A 19827-nucleotide genomic window follows, 5' to 3' on the forward strand; every position below is an offset into this window, starting at 1 on the left:
GGATGTGAGTATTGAGCACCTTCCACAACATGCACAAATAGGGCAAGAATAATATAAAAGTCGAGAAGACCAGCGTGATGATTCCTTCTCCCAATCCATGTAGCTGTCACTCGATATAACACTTGACTGGACCATGAATGCCTTTAAACAGACAACAGAACAGCCATGAAATAGCTACCTGGTATCATAATTATGTGTGAACACATTGGCCAAATAAAAAGTGAGAATTGAAAGGCCAATGGTGTAAAAACTCAATATTCCACCCATGTTAATTGACTCGTTTTCTAGGTAGGTATTTAAATGAATTGTGGGCTTTTCCTTAGCAATAGATTTTGAAAGCAGTGGAACGTCTTGTTAATCTGTAGCACCTAATAATACTTTGTATATACTTTTACTGATCATTAGTGTTATCTTTATGAAATTTGAATATAGACCATATTCAAAAATATATGTGAATGCCATTTTTAAGCATGATGGCAGGGAGGAATTGAATTATCACATAAAGCAGATATTTTAAATGGAACATGATTCTTAATTTTGAAGCTATACCTAGTAAAGCTAGCTAATTGTTAACCATTAGCAACATATGACCACAAAGTTTTACAACTAATATCCATAGAATTATTACATTAGCTAACTTAACTAGAAATTGTAAGAAACTGATAACAATCATTTGTTAATAACAGTACAAGCTCATAGTGAGATGAAACTAACAGAAACTCCAGTGTTTTATTTTTACAAAACAAACTGCTCTTGACAGTGATCAGTTAAGTTGCAAAATCAAAGCAAGCAATGAAAACAAGTTTAAACTTGCAAATCTATAAGAACAGTGATTTATAGCTTGACCAAAAAACAGGTCTATTAACAACACAGATGTGATGCATTCTCAGAATTTGCTGTTACTTCTAAGAATAAAACAGAATTTTTCATACTAAAAATAAGCAGCTGCCATAATAATAACACTAATAATAATGCTTATGACAAACTCTAGAGAACTTTAGGCTCTGGTAGCACAGCGGCCCCTCGACTTACAATCACTTCCACGTACAAGCTTGTAATTTCCCATGTGCGATATCTAGTATTTCTTGAATTATTGTAGTTTTGTAAATCAGTACATATGCATGCAGTACTTCTTCACATAGTTCAGTTTTACATTGCTCAAATAATATTAAACAGTACTCCATACAATCCATCCTTTTTGGTTCAAAAAATCGTGGATCATCGTCAGTAGTGGTGACAAAAATAAGAAGCAATGCTTTCCTTTGGATTAAAGCTAAAACATGAGCAAACATCTTTAGATTAATTCTTTAACAAAACTGTGAAGTTGTTCAGTAGTTATCCTGAGGAAAGTTAATCCAATACAAAGAAAAAAAACTTAAAATATGAGAAATTAGAAAAATTCAAGTTAAAAAGTAAAAAATATCAAATATGAAAAACATATAAATAAGTTATGCTAAGGTAATGTCTCTGTAGACTAAGATAGACTAGTTTTATCTTTCTATCACCACTAGCTATGAACAACCCCTTCCCTATATCGCCACTTTAGCTATGCACCAACCCCCCCCCCCTTCCCGATATCACCACTTTAGCTAGGCACCACCCCTTACCTAAATCACCACTTTAGCTAGGCACCACTCCTTCCCTATATCACTGCTCTAGCTAGGCACCACCCCTTCCCTAAACCACCACTTTAGCTAGGCACCACCCCTTTCCTAAATTACCACTTTAGCTAGGCACCCCTTCCCTATACCACCACTCTAGCTAGGCACCACCCCTTCCCTATATCACCAAAGCTACACATAAGTTCAGTATTTTTTTACTCGTTATAACTTTTTGGTTTATGTTCTTACATGTAACCAAAAAATAAAATTTAATTTTCTCCATAGTTTATGCAAAGAATTTGTCATAATGATACATTAGACATTTAGGTGTGAGCTGTGGAACGAATTAAGTAAACTACCACGTATTCTTATAAAAATATTTGCTCCAGAATATGACAGTTTTGATATACAAAACAACCTTTTCCGTATCTTCGACTGTACTACATGGAACATTGAAAATATACGTATTATAACTAGCACCCCAACTCCACGCCAATGCTGTAGTCACTTACCCTCAAAGATGCTTTCAGAACCATTAAGACAAGAGGCCAAAAACTGTGCTGTGCTGTCGTCCATTAATCTACGACAGAACTAGTGTGTTATACAACTAATGAGGGAATAAGTGTGTAAAAGGTCACCTACTGGTGCCCAGCGGCCATGTGAATAAGTCTCCAATGGTTGTCTAGCACATAATTCATATAATTTGTACATTTGTATAATTATAATGTATAATCTCAATCACACAAATTCTGAGCTGATCTTCAATGCTTTAGAGCAGGGGTTCCCAACCTTTTTTGGCCTAGGTACCCCTTGGGAGTCATATTGCAAAAAATGTACCCCTTTGGAAAACACAGTTCAATCAAGGGTATTATTGGTCTAACTTCATTAATATGACATGTGTGCATTATTGAAATGTGTCACTTAAACAGGTAAAGAAATGTGGTATGTTATGAAATTGCTATTTATTAAAATAATGATAACTACGCAGCACAACTTTTATACATCGCAGTGTTCTGTTACATTTCCACTTTATTTAGGCCAGTCTAATGGAAAGACTGTGTCTGCTTTGCATCAGTGATCTGTTTGATGTTCAGTTCAATAACAGATAATGAAACTCTGAGGTCGTCATCAACATTTAGTCGTGAGCGATATTTGCTTTTCATGTACAAAAGTGAAGAAAACTCTTGCTCACACTTGTAACTACTAGGAAATATGAGCAACATTTTTAAAGATACCTCTGAAAGCTTTGAGTAGGATGTTATCAATGAGCACCAGAACTTGCTAAGAACGCAATCTTCAGATCAACAGTTATTAACAAAAGTTTGAGACCACTCAGTAAATCAATGCATATTATTGGTTTTATAGCAGTATATGTGGTTTTATTTAAACTTGTGATTAAAAAATATAGTTACATACTGAAACACTTCTACTAATGCAGTTTTAAAGTTCATTAAAAGCGTAGCACAATACTTTTCAGTCTTTACTGTCAGTATTTGGTGTGTCCACCATTATTGGCAATTATCGCCTCAAGTCGCTTCGGCATACTTTCTATCAGCTTTCTGTAGTATTCTGCGGGTGATCTCAGTGCGCCAAACACTCTTTATAACCTGTACAAGTTCTGCAATACTTGATGGCTGTTTTTCTGCTACCTTGCTCTTTAGCACTGTCCAGAGATTTTCAATCGGGTTGAGATCCGGGCTGTTGCTGGACCAATCGAGCTCTGTGGCTCCTTGTGGCCTCCACTGGCCCCCACCCCTTGTGGCCTCCACTGTGGCCCCTGGGCCACAAAGCATGACACAACGTTGTATAATTCAAAGTTCCATTAGTGCAAACCATAGCATCACTTTTCAGCAGCATAGGGAAGATAGGTAGCCCTTACATTGTATAACCCAGGTAAAACAAGTGGGGTCTCAAACTTTTGTTAATGACTGTATCATGTGCACCACAGTCATTGAGAAAATCAATCAACTCTTCTTGCATGTCACTATCAATATCAGCTACATTTAACTTAAATGGGTTTCTAGCTACTTAAAATCTGTGTCATTTAAGTCAGGAAAATATTGTTGAAACTAGCAAGCCAGCTGAGAGAGGTGGTCTGCAACCAGATCTTTCATGAATGAAATTGAATCATGTGAAGGCAATACTTCTGACAAGCTATCAAACATCAAATGATCCAGCATTGACTTTCTCCACATCTCTAGTTTCATGATAAATGCTCTAAGCTCGTCTGTAAAATCAATTATAGTGGTGGAGTTCCCTTGAAGGGATGTGTTGACAGTGTTTAATCTTAAGAAGATATCTCTCATATAGGCAGCTTTCCATTACCATTCTGAAGTCCTTGAATCCTTGAGTCACTGAATCTTGAAGCTTTCTCAGAAGTCTGTCTAGCAAAGAAAGCTGCAATCTCATCAATCAGCCCCACAAATCGATTCAGGACATTGCTTTTAGAAAGCCATCTCACTTCTGTGTAGTAAAGGAGGTTTTCATGATCTGCATCGCAATCTTGACATAATTGACGAAACAACCTTGTGTTTAGGGCTGATGCTTGCCTAAGTTTGTCTGAATGGCAAAACTAATTGGCTTTAAAATGATACTAATAATTAAGCTCTATAGCAGTGGTTTCAGCAAAGTTATTGATAATTAGAGCCAACCAAACAAAAAACTTATTAAGCTTATAACTTGTATTGTACCCCCTAGATTTCCAAAATGTGCCCCTAGGAGTACTTGTACCCCAGGTTGGGAACCCCTGCTTTAGAGGAAGGACATTTACAGCCAGCTTATCTGAAAAGTGACTCAAACTTGCAATATGACGTCACAGGCTGTGCTTTATGGAAACAACATAACAGGACTTAGCTTTCCAGTATGTCAGATACGCAAGCATTAAAGGTTGACTAGCAACAAAATTCACATTACAGTTATTTGGTATCAAAACATTCACTATGTCTTACTCTACTGTGTTGTAGGTGCAAAATATGTGGAAATGTGATTACAAACTCTTAAAAGCTAAAAAACGAACAGTTAATCGCCACCATCACAAAACCGCCGTAGATTAGAATCTCTTTCCAAAATGGCTCAAATAGGACATAAACTGAACAAGATGGCTTCTGTTTACACTTTCATGCAACCTCATTCGTCGAAATGTTTTCACAAATATACTTTACGCATTCAATAAAACCATGTCTATTGTTCTTACGGATCTATTTCATCATCATTGTAATGCTGTCACTTTGAGCACTGATATCTCAAAACCCACTGTAAAAATTCGTTTAATTTTTTAACCTTAGCTCTAAGGAGTGTATATCATTCTCTGATAAACATGACGAGCCTGTCGGTCACCATAGATGGTCGAAAAATGTCGCAGAAATTGTTCGCGGCTGTTTGGCAAGAAGTATGGGTCACATGATCAGATTACGACTAGACGATTAGACAAACAGAAACGAAACTGTAACGTAGCGAGCATCTATATTTGGAAAGGGCTCCTCGGTAAAACCTAAATTGTTTGTCATAAACTAGTGCTACGAGAAGTTTTATATTGAGCCTTTTATTAGCCTTTCAATTTACGTGAGAACATCAAGTGACTAAACAATAACCAAATGTAAAGACTACGTCAGAGAAATAAACTGATTTCAATCTAAGGCGGATTCGTGATGGTGGCAATTAACTGTTCGTGTTTGAGCTTTTAAGAGCTTGTATTCCATTTCCACATATTTTGCACCTACAACACAGCAAAGTAAGACATGGTGAATCTTTTGATACTAAATAACTGCAATGTAAATTTTGTTGCAAGTCAACCTTTCAGCAACAGGTCCTACATACAATTGAGCAATCGTGAAACCAGTTCTGTTCAAATATCGTTCAAATAGTTCAAATATCAAATACGCTACATCATGCAGATAAGTCTATGACCAGAGCCGAAAAAGGAGCTTGTAAACCATTCAACAAACAATTACTGCAACTCGGTTTGACGAAAAGGCTAAAGGGTCAGACAATACCAAATCTCTAAACAATACATGAATAACGAGCAAATGCAGAAGAGTCATGACAAATATTGTATGGTTCATCTAATTGGTTCATCTGATTCGTGGCAGAAATGATACTGGAGAGTACAATTTTCACCACATAATCTGTAGTAAACCAATTTATCTTTACTAAACTACCGTTTGCTGAACATAATGAGCCAGAGTTTGAAATAACTCTTTCAAATATAGATGCTCTTCTCTTGATATGATGCAACAACAAACTGAGAATAAGTAGTGAAAGTGATGTATAATTATTTGGCAGCTCACTCTACAATAGCGGGTGATGTAGAACTTACCGCCATCCCAAAATGAAATCACTTACCAACTGATATTGGTTAACTGGCCTCTAGCAGTAGATAGCTAATTATACTTGCAATGCAATCATACAAATATTGAAGGACAGGAGGTGATGGTAGACTGTATAAATACCGAGTCAAAATAGCACAAATTTTATGGAACTGATTTTGAATGCGACAAAATTTTGACCATACAAGCAGTTCTGCACCTCACTTTTGTACTGCAAGATGAAGCTATGGTAGTGGGACGTACTTAAAATGTCTTTTCTAGTCGTTCATTGCACACTTAATGGTGCAGCCCGATGGCACATTGAAGCATGACATGACTTCTGGTGAATGCCAAAGACCTTGTGAGTAACTTGTACAGAGTGGCTTTGCACTGAAATGCCGTTTTACATACAATCAATGATTCTCTCCGGAGTTAGCTTAGTTCTCATGTTGATCTTGCTGAGCAACTTTTAAATAACTAACTTAATGAATAGTTAATGAATACGTGTCACACACTGTCATCATATGCTGTTTTTGTACGCTGTCATTACACGCTGTCGTTACAAGCTGTCGTTGCATGATGTGGTTATACACTGTTGTTACATACTGTGGCCACGCACTGTTCTTACACGCTGTTCTCAATTGCTAGTGGTGCTACATGCTGTTGGTACATGCTGTTGTGTAAAATGTATATTTTGCTGGTCATTTATGTTGTTAATAGTGGCAAATGTGTCTCAACACCGATTATTTTCAAAGTGAAAGTAGAATTTTCTAGAAAAACGAACTTACTAGTTTGATTGAAGCGATTATAGCATTTTATGTAAACCTCCAGAAACTTTTATTTTTATGCCCCTTAAAAAATATTATTATTATACCCCTTGCTCTCTTCATAGTTGTTTGTGAAAAGTAAATGACGTGGTTTGGTCTTCTGGCTAATGCTTAATAATTGATAGGGTCAAAATTGAAGCAATCAGTAGATGAAAGAGTCTTATAAGGTATAAAAATCATAAAATTGATTCTTATTAGGAAAAGAATACTCGTATATATACAATACAATATAATATATATACAATGTAATATAACATACTTGACATTGGCTGACAGTTTTTCTCTTCCCCCACTGATCTGCAGCTCAAAATCCATGTGCAATATCTGTCCGTATGGACTTATAACATCCTTTAACTCTTGCTGCGTTAAATGTGCAGGCAAATTTTCAAATCGTACAAAATGTGCGCTGCAAATAGCAACATTCACAGTTTACTTCCAAAACTGAGGCAAATAAGTTTGGCAGGAGACACAAGACTAATAATACATGTATGTCTGCAATATTATGGCTCCACACAGATGGATGTCTAAACATGGAAGTGAACAAACAGAACAAACCAAAATTGCTGTTTGATACATAGTTATGTTACTTAATGCTAAATAATTAAATGGTTACAAATTACTGAAGTCAGCAAGTTTGAAAGGATATACGGTAGGGGACTCTTTAACATCTGTTCTATAGCGCATCATGAATCTACTCGTAAAAATTTTGCAGAATTTAATGTTAAATTTAAGAAATTCTATTTTTTTAAACTTTCATTTGCAACAATTAATAAGTGAGACTGTCAACAAAGCTTTTATAGATGTGATTTTATGTATTCATAAAGAAATATGCGTGTGGATTTAGATATATGTAAAAGAGAAAGCACTTTCAGCTACATCGTAACATTTTCAGCTACAATGTGGTCAAACTCGACATATTTGCACTATTTTCAGTCTAAATTTGACGTCAGCTCAACTTGTAAACAGAAACCTTGAATTCTTTGGCAAAAATAGCTTAAAGCCAACAGGAGAACTATTTGTAGAAGATAATGACGTAATGTCACCTGTTTTCTTGATTTTGGATTTTATCCTGACTATTGTCGGCTTCTTTGGAAACATCTGCTGAAAAGCTTAGCTCGCTGCAAAATGCAGAGATAGTTTTTGAAACGATATCTTAATACTATCTACAAGGTTCTCCGAATGTTGGTTGTCTGCTCAATAGTGCAATACATATACATAAACAGGAAAGGACAACTCTACTAGAAAATTCTACTACAGTAATACTTCAACTTACGAGTGCTCCAACGTACGAGAAACTTGAGATACGAGCCAGCTTTTAAGCAAGTTTTAGCACTAACATACGAGCCATGTTTGAGATATGAGCACGTGAGTCAGTTGCCAAGTATGCCGGAGGTGTTTTATGAGAACAGCATCACTCTGTATTTTTCAACTGCTCAGGTTATACTTTTGTACCGTGTTTTTGTGCGCGATTTTCAGTGCAGAATTATGTGAATTAAAAGTACAGTGCGTAGACCAAAAGTTTGCCAGTAAAATGAAAGATAATAGAAAGAAAAAGCAAAAGATAACAATTGATATGAAACGGAAAATTATTGAAAAATATGCGAAATGTGTATGTGTGATTGAGCTAGCTCAGCAATATGACAGAAATACATCCACAATTATGAAACAGAAGGATTATATTCAGGGCATTTATTTAGTTCGCAAAAGGACTAACCATAGTTTCTAAACGGCGCAGCGATCTCCACGACCGCTGATGGAGAGACTGCTCAGGCATTGGATAAAAGATAAACAATTGGCCGGTGACAGCGTAACTGAACGATGCTATGTGAAAAGGCCGGTGCTAACTATCAAAACTATAAACATTCGGACAAGTTGGCTAGTGGTCGTACATTAACCGTTTGTGACGACACCTGTGATCGTCCTAATCGCAACACGTTGAAAGGGCGACAAAGGCAAACGTCCTCAGTTAGGTTTATCTTAAAACGGCCGACTAGTCGTGAAAGCGAAACAAACGAAAATTAGCTAACCAGCGAGAAACTTCTAACAATGAACGCCGAAGAAATTTTAATTACGTTAAGTTAAAAATGACAGTTTGCTTTTAGGTTTGCTTCTAAGTTTGTCTTTTAAAACTGATAAAATCCAAATTTATCAAAGTTAACTGTTGTAGTGAAGGATAACTCTCTATATAACTCTCTAGGATATCTCCCTCTCTGGCAAATGCTAGCGTTAGCTGCTATTGTATGTATTTAATTTTACATTTTAATTAATCACATTTCCTTGCATTATCTTTTATTTGTTGCTTTTTAAAAGCTTGTGGTAAGTTAGGACAATAACCAACATGTTCTTTCTGTTACAATATCTTGTTTTGCGTGTTTTATTTGCATTTTTTTGGAGTATGGAAACTAGTCAATATATATTTAATTGTTATATACATGTATAAATAAATTGCACCAACATGCGAGTAAATTAACATACGAGCTCAGTGTCGGAACGCATTAAGCTCGTAAGTCGAAGTATGACTGTATAGCCTTACAGTCATAGTAAGATAAATTGAGGTTAAAGCTTAGTGTATGTCAAGTTATGAAACCAGCTAGTATGACCGGCTATAGTACGGCTATAGTACGGCTAACAGAGCTCCGACACAACGTGAATAGGTTATAGTTTCACCAGCAAATAAAGTTAATGCGGTCAATTGAAGCAAGAGGCTATCAACGTTTATCCAACTAAAACACTACAAAAGTTCTTTCGGATTATATCATTATTTGTGTTTAATAAACAGAATAAATTAAAATAAAAAGTGAAAAACTGACATTGTAAATGGAAGGTAATATGATAACTTGGAGAAGTACATGTCATCATACATTGTATATACTGAGATAAAAACTGAAGGTGATAACACAGTCTGTGGATGAAATCACAAGTTTTGGGTAATTCACAACTTAGACACATAGACCTATTAACTATACTATTAATTATGTATAGTTAATAGGTCTATGCTTAGACAGGTGGAAAAACATTAAAGTGCTCTTGTAATCTGGGAACAGAAGCCAAAAACTAGCAAAGGTATCTAAATTGCTACCATAAGTATAAAAAAGATGAGTGATATATTAGAGGATGAGTGATATATTAGAGGATGAGTAATACAATAGAGGATGAGTAATATAATAAAGGATGAGTAATATAATAGATGATGAGTAATATAATAGATGATGAGTAATATAATAGAGGATGAGTAATATAATAGAGGATGAGTAATATAATAGATGATGAGTAATATAATAGAGGATGAGTAATACAATAGAGGATGAGTAATATAATAGAGGATGAGTAATACAATAGAGGATGAGTAATACAATAGAAGATGAGTAATATAATAGATGATGAGTAATATAATAGAGGATGAGTAATATAATAGATGATGAGTAATATAATAGAGGATGAGTAATACAATAGAGGATGAGTAATATAATAGATGATGAGTAATATAATATATGATGAGTAATATAATAGATGGTGAGTAATATAATAGAGGATGAGTAATATAATAGAGGATGAGTAATATAATAGATGATAAGTAATACAATAGAGGATGAGTAATATAATAGATGATGAATAATATAATAGATGATGAGTAATACAATAGAGGATGAGTAATACAATAGATGAGTAATATAATAGAGGATGAGTAATACAATAGAGGATGAGTAATACAATAAAGGATGAGTAATACAATAGAGGATGAGTAATATAATAGATGATGAGTAATACAATAGAGGTTGAGTAATATAATAGATGATGAATAATACAATAGAGGATGAGTAATACAATAGAGGATGAGTAATATAATAGATGATGAGTAATACAAGAGGATGAGTAATACAATAGAGGATGAGTAATATAATAGAGGATGAGTAATATAATAGAGGATGAGTAATACAATAGAGGATGAGTAATACACTAGAAGATGAATAATATAATAGATGATGAGTAATATAATAGAGGATGAGTAATACAATGGAGGATGAATAATACAATAGAGGATGAGTAATACAATATAGGATGAGTAATATAATAGAGAATGAGTAATATAATAGAGGATGAGTAATATAATAGAGGATGAGTAATATAATAGATGATGAGTAATATAATAGAGGATGAGTAATACAATAGAGGATGAGTAATATAATAGATGATGAGTAATATAATATATGATGAGTAATATAATAGATGGTGAGTAATATAATAGAGGATGAGTAATATAATAGAGGATGAGTAATACAATAGAGGATGAGTAATATAATAAAGGATGAGTAATATCATAGAGGATGTGTAATATAATAGAGGAGTAATACAATAGAGAAACAATTTAACATGTATAACCAGTTAAATGCATCTCCACACCTTTTCACATGATTGGGAGTGCTGCAGGGCATCCAAGGTAAGGATGGGAGAACACCAGAAAAAAAATCTGTCTCCTCCGCTATGCTGTGGCTAAACAATTGGTCCAGTTCCTGAGCAACTGCGTGATCACTCGATGACTTGTCGTTGGCAGCATCAGCGGTAGGCGTCGATTCCTCGAGCAATGTGAAAGGTGTTTGCTCACTTGATTTTACTTCTGATTGAGCGGTTTCAGTATCTATCAGTATTAAAACAAGATTACTATGGTCTGCGATTTCAGTATCTATCAGTATTAAAACAAGATTACTATGGTCTGCGATTTCAGTATCTATCAGTATTAAAACAAGATTACTATGGTCTGCGATTTCAGTATCTATCAGTATTAAAACAAGATTACTATGGTCTGCGATTTCAGTATCTATCAGTATTAAAACAAGATTACTATGGTCTGTGATTTCAAATTTACTACAAAGTAATAGATTTGAAATCTTCTGTATTTGAAAATTTGAAAAACTTCTGTATTTTGTGCCTTCCCAAAACCAAAGTTCATTCTTCTGACAAATGTAACAAGGTTTGCTCTAAAGTTTTCTTCAACCCATTTAACTTGACCTCAGCTAGTTGGGTTGGAAAAAGGCTCGGTGTAGAAGCTCTGAGACTAGCCTGTTTTGACAAACTTGTTTTTGCGGAGTGACTTTTCCGAAGTGTTTTTTTCCCGGTGAGCGGAGCGAGCAAAACAACAGCTTGTCACAATACGCATTGCACCTGATGCATCAGCTGCACTCAAAGGGAGTTGTTCTCTTCCATCTATGCGGCTTGGCTGCGATGTTATTTTTGTGGCTCCATTGATAATCATAACGGATTTAGCCCAAAAACTTATGTAGAAAAAAAAGAAGACAAAAATGTTTAACCAGAAACCGGTCTCTGCGGTAAACTTTAGTAGAACTTGAGAACTTAGGCAACAACAGCAACAAAACATGTTGTTATTTGTGCGCTCAGTCAGTTTTATTTGTATTTTTGTATCAATCAGTTTTATTTGTTCTTATTGATTTTATTTTTAATTCATCTTATTCTAATGTTCTACTAAAGTTTACCGCAGAGACGGGTTTCTGGTTAAACATTTTTGTCTTCTTTTTTTTCTACATAAATCTTTGGGCAAAATCCATTATGATTACCAATGGAGCGACCGACAACATCGCAGCCAAGTCGCATAGGCGGAAGAGAACAACTCCCTTTCAGTGCAGACGATGCATCAGGTGCATTGCGTATTGTGACAAGCTGTTGTTTTGATCGCTCCGCTCGACGGGGGACAACTCCACAAAAACAACAGTTTGTCAAGACAGGCTAACCCACACCACCCACAAACACACACTTATACTACATACACCCATACTACTGTGTCCACACATACCCATACCACACACACCCATGCTACACATACCCATACCACACACACACACACACCTCACACACCCACACCACACACACCCATACCACACACACACACCTCACACACCCACACCACACACACCCATATTACATACACCCATAGTACTGTGTCCACACAAACTCATACCATACAAACCGATACCGCACGCACCCATACCACACATACCCATATCACACGCACCCATACCACACACACCCATACCATATACACCCAAACCAAACACACCCAAGCCACACATACTCACACCATACCACCCACACCCATACAACACACACACCCACATGACACACCCACATGACACACCCACATGACACACCCACATGACACACCTACACGACACACCCCTATACCACTCACACCATACCACCCACACCCATACAACACACATACAAAACACACACCCACATGACACACCCACACGACACACCACCATACTGCACACACCTATACCGCACACACCCAAACCACACACCTATACCACACATAGCCATACTACACACACCCAGACCACACACACCCATACCATACACACTAAACAAACTAAAACTAAACATTACTATACTAAACATACTAAACATATACCACACATACTTATACCATACACACTCATAACACACACACACGCGCGCACGCACACACACACACCCATACTACACACCACACATCTTTTAGATATAAAACATATCAACCAGCCAGATCACAGCACTTGAAACTTGATTAAACTAACAAGAAGCTGCTCCATTTACCTGAAATCTTTACATTTGTGGAAGAGATTTGAGGGTTGGTAGAAGATAACTCTGGAAACTGCTCAACACTGTTAATATCCACATGCTCAGCGTTGTTTTTAGCTGGGTTACGCTTAAGAACGTCATAGGATTTGAATCGTTCTTTGGCAGTTGAAAGCACACTCTTTTGTGAAACAATTCTTCGAACTAACGAGTTTTCCAAACATTTCTAGAACATGTTGAAATATGTCTCACGCAAAACATCGATTCATTCCAATAGAACATTTTGCCAGTAGACAGCTTACAATGTAGAGCACTACTAGAATACTCTGACATTAGAGTACTAGACAGCTTACAGTGTAGAACGCTATTAGAATACTCTGACATTAGAATACTAGACAGCTTACAATTTAGAGTGCTACTACAATACTCTGATATTAGAGTACCAGACAGCTTACAGTGTAGAGTGCTACTGCAATACGTTGACATTAGAGTACTAGACAGCTTACAGTTTATAGTGCTACTACAATATGCTGACATTAGAGTACTAGACAGCTTACAGTGTATAGTGCTCCTAGAATACTCTGACATTGGAGTACTAGACAGCTTACAGTGTATAGTGCTCCTAGAATACTCTGAAATCAGAATACTAAACAGCTTACAGTGTAGAGTGCTTCTAGAATACTCTGACATTAGAGTACTAGATAGCTTACAGTGTAGAACGCTATTAGAATACTCTGACATTAGAATACTAGACAGCTTACAATTTAGAGTGCTACTACAATACTCTGATATTAGAGTACTAGACAGCTTACAGTGTAGAGTGCTACTGCAATACGTTGACATTAGAGTACTAGACAGCTTACAGTTTATAGTGCTACTACAATATGCTGACATTAGAGTACTAGACAGCTTACAGTGTATAGTGCTCCTAGAATACTCTGAAATCAGAATACTAAACAGCTTACAGTGTAGAGTGCTTCTAGAATACTCTGACATTAGAGTACTAGATAGCTTACAGTGTAGAGTGCTTCTAGAATACTCTGACATTGGAGTACTAAACAGCTTACAGTGTAGAGTGCTTCTAGAATACTCTGACATTAGAGTACTAGACAGCTTACAGCGTAGAGCCCCACTAGAATACTTTGGGTAGCGAATGCAAGTGAGTGAGTTCAGAATATGAGAGGCCATTGGAGGCATCCTACAAATATTATTATATGTACCCTCATTTCTTAGAACTCTGCCAAAAATCGGCTATTTTAAGATTTGCAGATTCTGCTAAAACTTACATAAAACTGGTTCGTTGCGGCAAAATAACGACCTGGAACCATTTAAGAACCAACAAAGTTATGCGTTACATTCGAGTTTTAATGTCTCTATAACCACTCAATTATGAATTTCAGCAATTTAAAAAAAATGGTTTTTATAGCTCCTTACATCTTTCTATGTATATCTTGTCACCCTTGTAACACAGTGGTCATTGTAAGCAGATGAAACTGATATGCTTACAGTATGAAAAGTGAAGGGGCAACATCTCGATCAAAATGATTTCGATTACATCAATTACCTCAACGTTTGGTGCAGATGTTAGAGAAGTCTTTTCATAGTTGATTCCAAATGTTTGAGTATCAATACCAGGCCTTATCTGGAACGCGTCTAGCTCAGGTAGAGTTGGCCGGCCTCGGCCTCTCCCTCGCGTTTCACTTTTCAGACTCTGAGTTTACAAATAATACAGCTAATTGGAAACTGAGCTCTTATAAACAGAGAAAACATAAATTCCGCTTGCATATAGAAGGGTTTGCACCTGATGCAGTAAAATACATATACCTGTGCAGATAACTCTGAATAACATGTCTTTTAGCTAACTTCTACGACGATTAACAAAAAAAATGGAGGTCATTCAGATTGAAGGGTACAATGAGATGCGATTGCTGGCCAAGTGTATACAGTATATGAGTGTGTCTTGCTCAGAGTTGAAACTAACTTAAATTTTTGCGGCCATTTTGAAAACTGGTGTCCATCTCTTAAAACATATAAAGTAATGAAAGGAATTTATACAAGTATGCCTGCTTTTTAAAAATTCTCTTTTAAAACACATTTATTGAACTGGCACAACTTTACATACTGTAGAGTTATTTGAAGACCAGTAAGGCAAACCAATTACGAAGTTGCTGATATATTACGGCTTTTGAAAGTTAGTGATGGAGAGATGAAAGATGAAGACAATGAAGAGTAGTGAGAGGTTTGAGGAGAGGAGAAGGAGCAAGAAGAAAACAGAAAGGAAGAAGCGGTAGGAGCGACGATAAAAAGGGATGAGAGAGAGAAAATGAGAAACAGAGAATGAGAGGAGGGATTGGAGATAAAGACATAAGAAAGAAGAGGGAAGAGATGTGGAAGAAAAGGTTTAGTTTGAATTTGATGTACACAAAGCAGTGTGAGCGCTAAGCCTTGGCCGATTGCGGCTAGTCTATGTTATGGTCTTACAAAGTTTGCATGTGAATTCATTGTATCAAAGTTAATGTCTTCTTCTGACAAACTTTCTTGTGAAATACTCAAGAGCTGCCTGTTGTTTTCTTGACCTACGAATGAGATGCCAGCTTGAAAATGAAATTTATTACTGATTGCAAAAATTAACTGATTTATTAAAAATCACTTCATGAAACTATATTATCTACACCATCATGATAAAAGCTTGGCATGTAAAAATGAATGGCGTGTTGAACTATTTCAATGAGAAGCAAAAATTTGACAATTTATGGTTGCATTACATCTGGTTTACAGCAACATTTCGCAATTGGTCACATAACTATATACCTATGCAAAAACAGGAAAGGAAACAATCAAAATGGAATGTTTCATGTCATGATGCAATAAATCTCTTTAATAAAAGATAATGCAAAAAATATATTAAGCTACACTAGAAAGTTATAGTTTTAAAATCCCATTCGCTGCATAAACATTTTCATGTAAAAAGCACCTTTATCAAGATATAGCTGGGCTACAATATCACTGCCCTTGATATACCAGACATATAAATAAGCGTTTTTTAAAAATGTGCATCATTTATATCCAATTGGATACAAAATACAATATTGTGCGCTTATAAGTAATAATACTCCTTTAAATATTTTATAGGCTTGCTCTTGCAGCTTTTCTTCATTAGAAGAGCTTTAGAGAAAGCTCAACTTTTTGACAAAAATATGTAAACATTATTGCAATATTCTGCATGTTATCAGCAGCACTATCATCGGATGTGCATATCTGTGGTGATGTTTTCAACTTCACCATAGAGATGCACATCATGAAGTACGATGTGTATACCATGGCATATCAAGAAGTACGAAATCAAATAGCCAAGTTTTATTGGCTGCTGAAAAGGTTATTTATTGTTTTGTTGTTATGCAAGTAAATACTTTCATATTATCAGAAAGTGTTGTATTTGATGTTACATCGAATTAAACACACATCACTTGGCGAAATAGTTTTGAGGATATGGTATAAACCTAAAAACTGACTAGTCGATGCAAACTACGTTAGATGCAATAGTGTTGAAAATTACTAGTACATGTAGTGTCTTTTGCTGCCAAAAACATGTGTGTAGAACTGATGATCAATTTTCTTGTATTATGGCTAAGTACCATGTCAAAACACGCATGCGCTATATTGCCTAGTACTGTTATTTATGCGGTTTTTCCAGTTGATATCGTAGTAAAACTGTCATGGCATGGGTTGATCGCCCAGAAAAACATATGTGAGCTACTAAGCTATAGGCCCTCTGTAGCTATCTGGTGTGGGATTCATTTTTCTGAAAGGACGCAACTATTATTTGGACACTGTACTGAATGATAGTGTATGCCATCCTGTAAGCTGTAATGTGCCACTACTATTTCATTTGCGTTGTCCCACCTAGCAATCACTATAGCAAATTAAATATTATAGAAGTTAATAGCTTTCACAAAAGCCAATGTGTCCTATGCTTACAACCAGGCAACGTAAAACAGTTTGGGTTGACTGCAACCATTGGTAGCAACGCTTGTCAAACCCTGTCTATCAACACAGATTCAGCAGGTGATCAAAATTATACATATATATGCTTATATAAAGAGCTTAAACCATAGAACAAAGCAATGACTAATATTCAAAGAGTGAACAGAGTGTCTAACATAAATTTACATGACTTGCAAGTAAACACGTACGAGTCTCACACAAACCTATATTCATATAGGTTTGTTAATATATATATACATGTATATACAAACTTATTCAGAGCGTACTAGATAACTATGCAGTTTGTCACTTGGTGTGAATTGCATGGCATACCAATAAAAGTTCCAATCACCTGGAGTAACTACAGTACTAAAAATTTGAACAATTGCCCACCTTTACAACAACATCTGGAAAATTTAACTGCATTATAGATGGAACTGGAGCAGGCTTCCTGCCTCTTCCAGTACATTTCGAATTGGCACTTTGAGGATGAAGCTTGACAGCAGTAGTGACGCATGCTAAGTCAGCGACATCAAATTGAAATGGCTCATCAGTGACTTCGTCGGTCATAACCATAATACGTATGTATTTATCAAGTTCCGTTTATATTTATGAAGAAGTTAGGATGAACTTTTGCGCGGTATTGTTTATTGCCAACCTCTCAGTGTTGGGACTTTTGGTCCACACGAGAGAAGTATAACCTAGTTTCAAATAACATAAGGTGACCTCGCGGGCACTTTGCTAATTTTTTCACAACAGTGTAGGACCTTCTATTATATTTTTAGCGACTTCTATTTTCCTATATTCTAAAAACGTCTTGTCTAATTAGATCGCAGCGATTACAGTTATCGCTGGAAGCTCACGAAATTGTAGATCTTTTCTTGTATAAAAATAACACAAGCTTTTAAGCCTAGTAGAGTTACTGTTTTCAAAATATTATATTTATAGTTTACTACAATTATTATATAGTTGTTTTAACAACTATATATAGTTGTATTATATAACACAGTTATACAGTTACATGTATATTTATAGCTTCTAGTTAGCAAAATACATGTAGCTGCAAATTTTTGTTAAATTTTGTACGGAACCTATTATAAAAATTTGTTTTTCTACTGATTAAGTATACACACTACACGAACAACCAGGATAATATTTTAGAAAATATAAAACCTGTGTTCACACCAGGAGAACTACATACTGTATTTTATGTAATTACAACATACAGTGTATATATATTATATATATTTGTAGTAACTATTAGCTAATTGTTTTTCTTACCTATATTATTAATTTAATCCACAAAAATTTTGTTTTCAGTGTAGAGTTCTCTTTACCTAGCATTTTGGTAATACGTGTCTTAGGGTATATCGACTGCCGTAGAATATAGGTAGTATATTGACTGCGCATGCACGCGTACAGTGAAACCTTTACTTACGAAATTTATTCGTTTGGGAAGCTATTTCGTAAGTAGAAATTGATTTGCAATATAAACGCCTTAATCCGCTCCATGCAGCAACTCGACATAATATGTACCTATTTGTATAAACTATAAATATATGTAATGGTTAAACCTGTAACAAATGCATGTTAAAATTATATTATTACACAACAAATAGAAAAGATACATACAGAAAAAAAGAATAGAAAAATACCAATAGAAACTACAAAAGGTTTATTCGCCTTAGACGTTGGCCATTGAGACGAGACAAGCGAAAACGGACGGTGGGCAGAGGAGTTGGGTGTTTTATTGATTTTGTGTTGTTCAAAATGAATGTTTTAGAAACGTAAGTAGGATTTGTCTACATCAGCACAAATTGAAAAACTGTCATCATACGCAAAAACACAAAAGTTAAATTATTGGAAACTAAAGTTGTCCTACTTTGTATGCGACACACAATAACTCCTAATTATGCAACAACGAGAGGTGGCTTTAACGGTAGACAGCTGGGAGAAATCGTGTAAAAATTAGTAAACATACGCCAAATTCAAAACATACACAGTACATTCAAATGAAACACATACAATAAAATTTAGATTGCTTTCTTTTTTTGTGTTTTGTTTTCCAAACGTATTCTCACTCAAAAATATAAAAAGTACTTTACAGGCCCATATTCTCCACTTTTTAGTGATTTTTGGCGGCTGAGTATTAAGAATTGCAGTGCAAGCTCATTCACTTGGAATTTCCAACTGCTATTACTAGTGCTAGTTGCACTCTAGCGATCAAGTGGAGAGGCTCACTAGTCTAGTATTGGTTTTGCCTGCCACTAATGCAGCGAGTGAGAGATCCTTTTCTGCATTGAAGCAAATCAAAAAATCGATGAGGAGCACTATTGGGCAGGCTCGTCCAAATAATCTTCTAATATTACACATATATAAAGATGATGTATATATATTTGTAAATTCAATCAGAGTCAGCTATAAAAACAAGTGCTTTTAGGAATTAAAATTGACACCAGTTTTGTGCACGAATTGCTTAATGTAAATGTGTTCATCATGTGATAATAGATGTACAGTATTAGCATTGCAGTTTCTACG

At 35.6% G+C, this 19827-nt stretch overlaps 1 protein-coding gene across 1 annotated transcript; it reads right to left on the bottom strand.

The window, feature by feature from the left end:
• Positions 1-4: 4 nt before the first annotated feature.
• Positions 5-17963, bottom strand: LOC137385715 (uncharacterized). The gene is made up of 8 exons (XM_068072249.1): positions 17683-17963; positions 14870-15016; positions 13324-13531; positions 11134-11368; positions 7776-7850; positions 6992-7138; positions 2114-2181; positions 5-141 (listed from the first exon to the last, which is right to left on the bottom strand). Exons 1-8 carry the CDS (start codon positions 17863-17865, stop codon positions 107-109), a joined length of 1098 nt encoding a protein of 365 aa, XP_067928350.1. The 5' UTR covers positions 17866-17963; the 3' UTR covers positions 5-106.
• Positions 17964-19827: the final 1864 nt, after the last annotated feature.

Source organism: Watersipora subatra, chromosome 1 (genome assembly GCF_963576615.1).
Source record: "Watersipora subatra chromosome 1, tzWatSuba1.1, whole genome shotgun sequence".
NCBI classification, from domain to species: Eukaryota; Metazoa; Bryozoa; class Gymnolaemata; order Cheilostomatida; family Watersiporidae; genus Watersipora; species Watersipora subatra.

Excerpts from the sequence above, each read along its gene's own strand:
- LOC137385715 (XM_068072249.1), bottom strand. The coding sequence starts at position 17,865 with ATGGTTATGACCGACGAAGTCACTGATGAGCCATTTCAATTTGATGTC. Across the intron at positions 15,017-17,682 it reads TTCCAGATGTTGTTGTAAAG|AGTCTGAAAAGTGAAACGCG; the intron begins GTGGGCAATTGT and ends TTGTAAACTCAG. Across the intron at positions 7,851-11,133 it reads ACTCCCAATCATGTGAAAAG|CGAGCTAAGCTTTTCAGCAG; the intron begins GTGTGGAGATGC and ends TGCATTTTGCAG.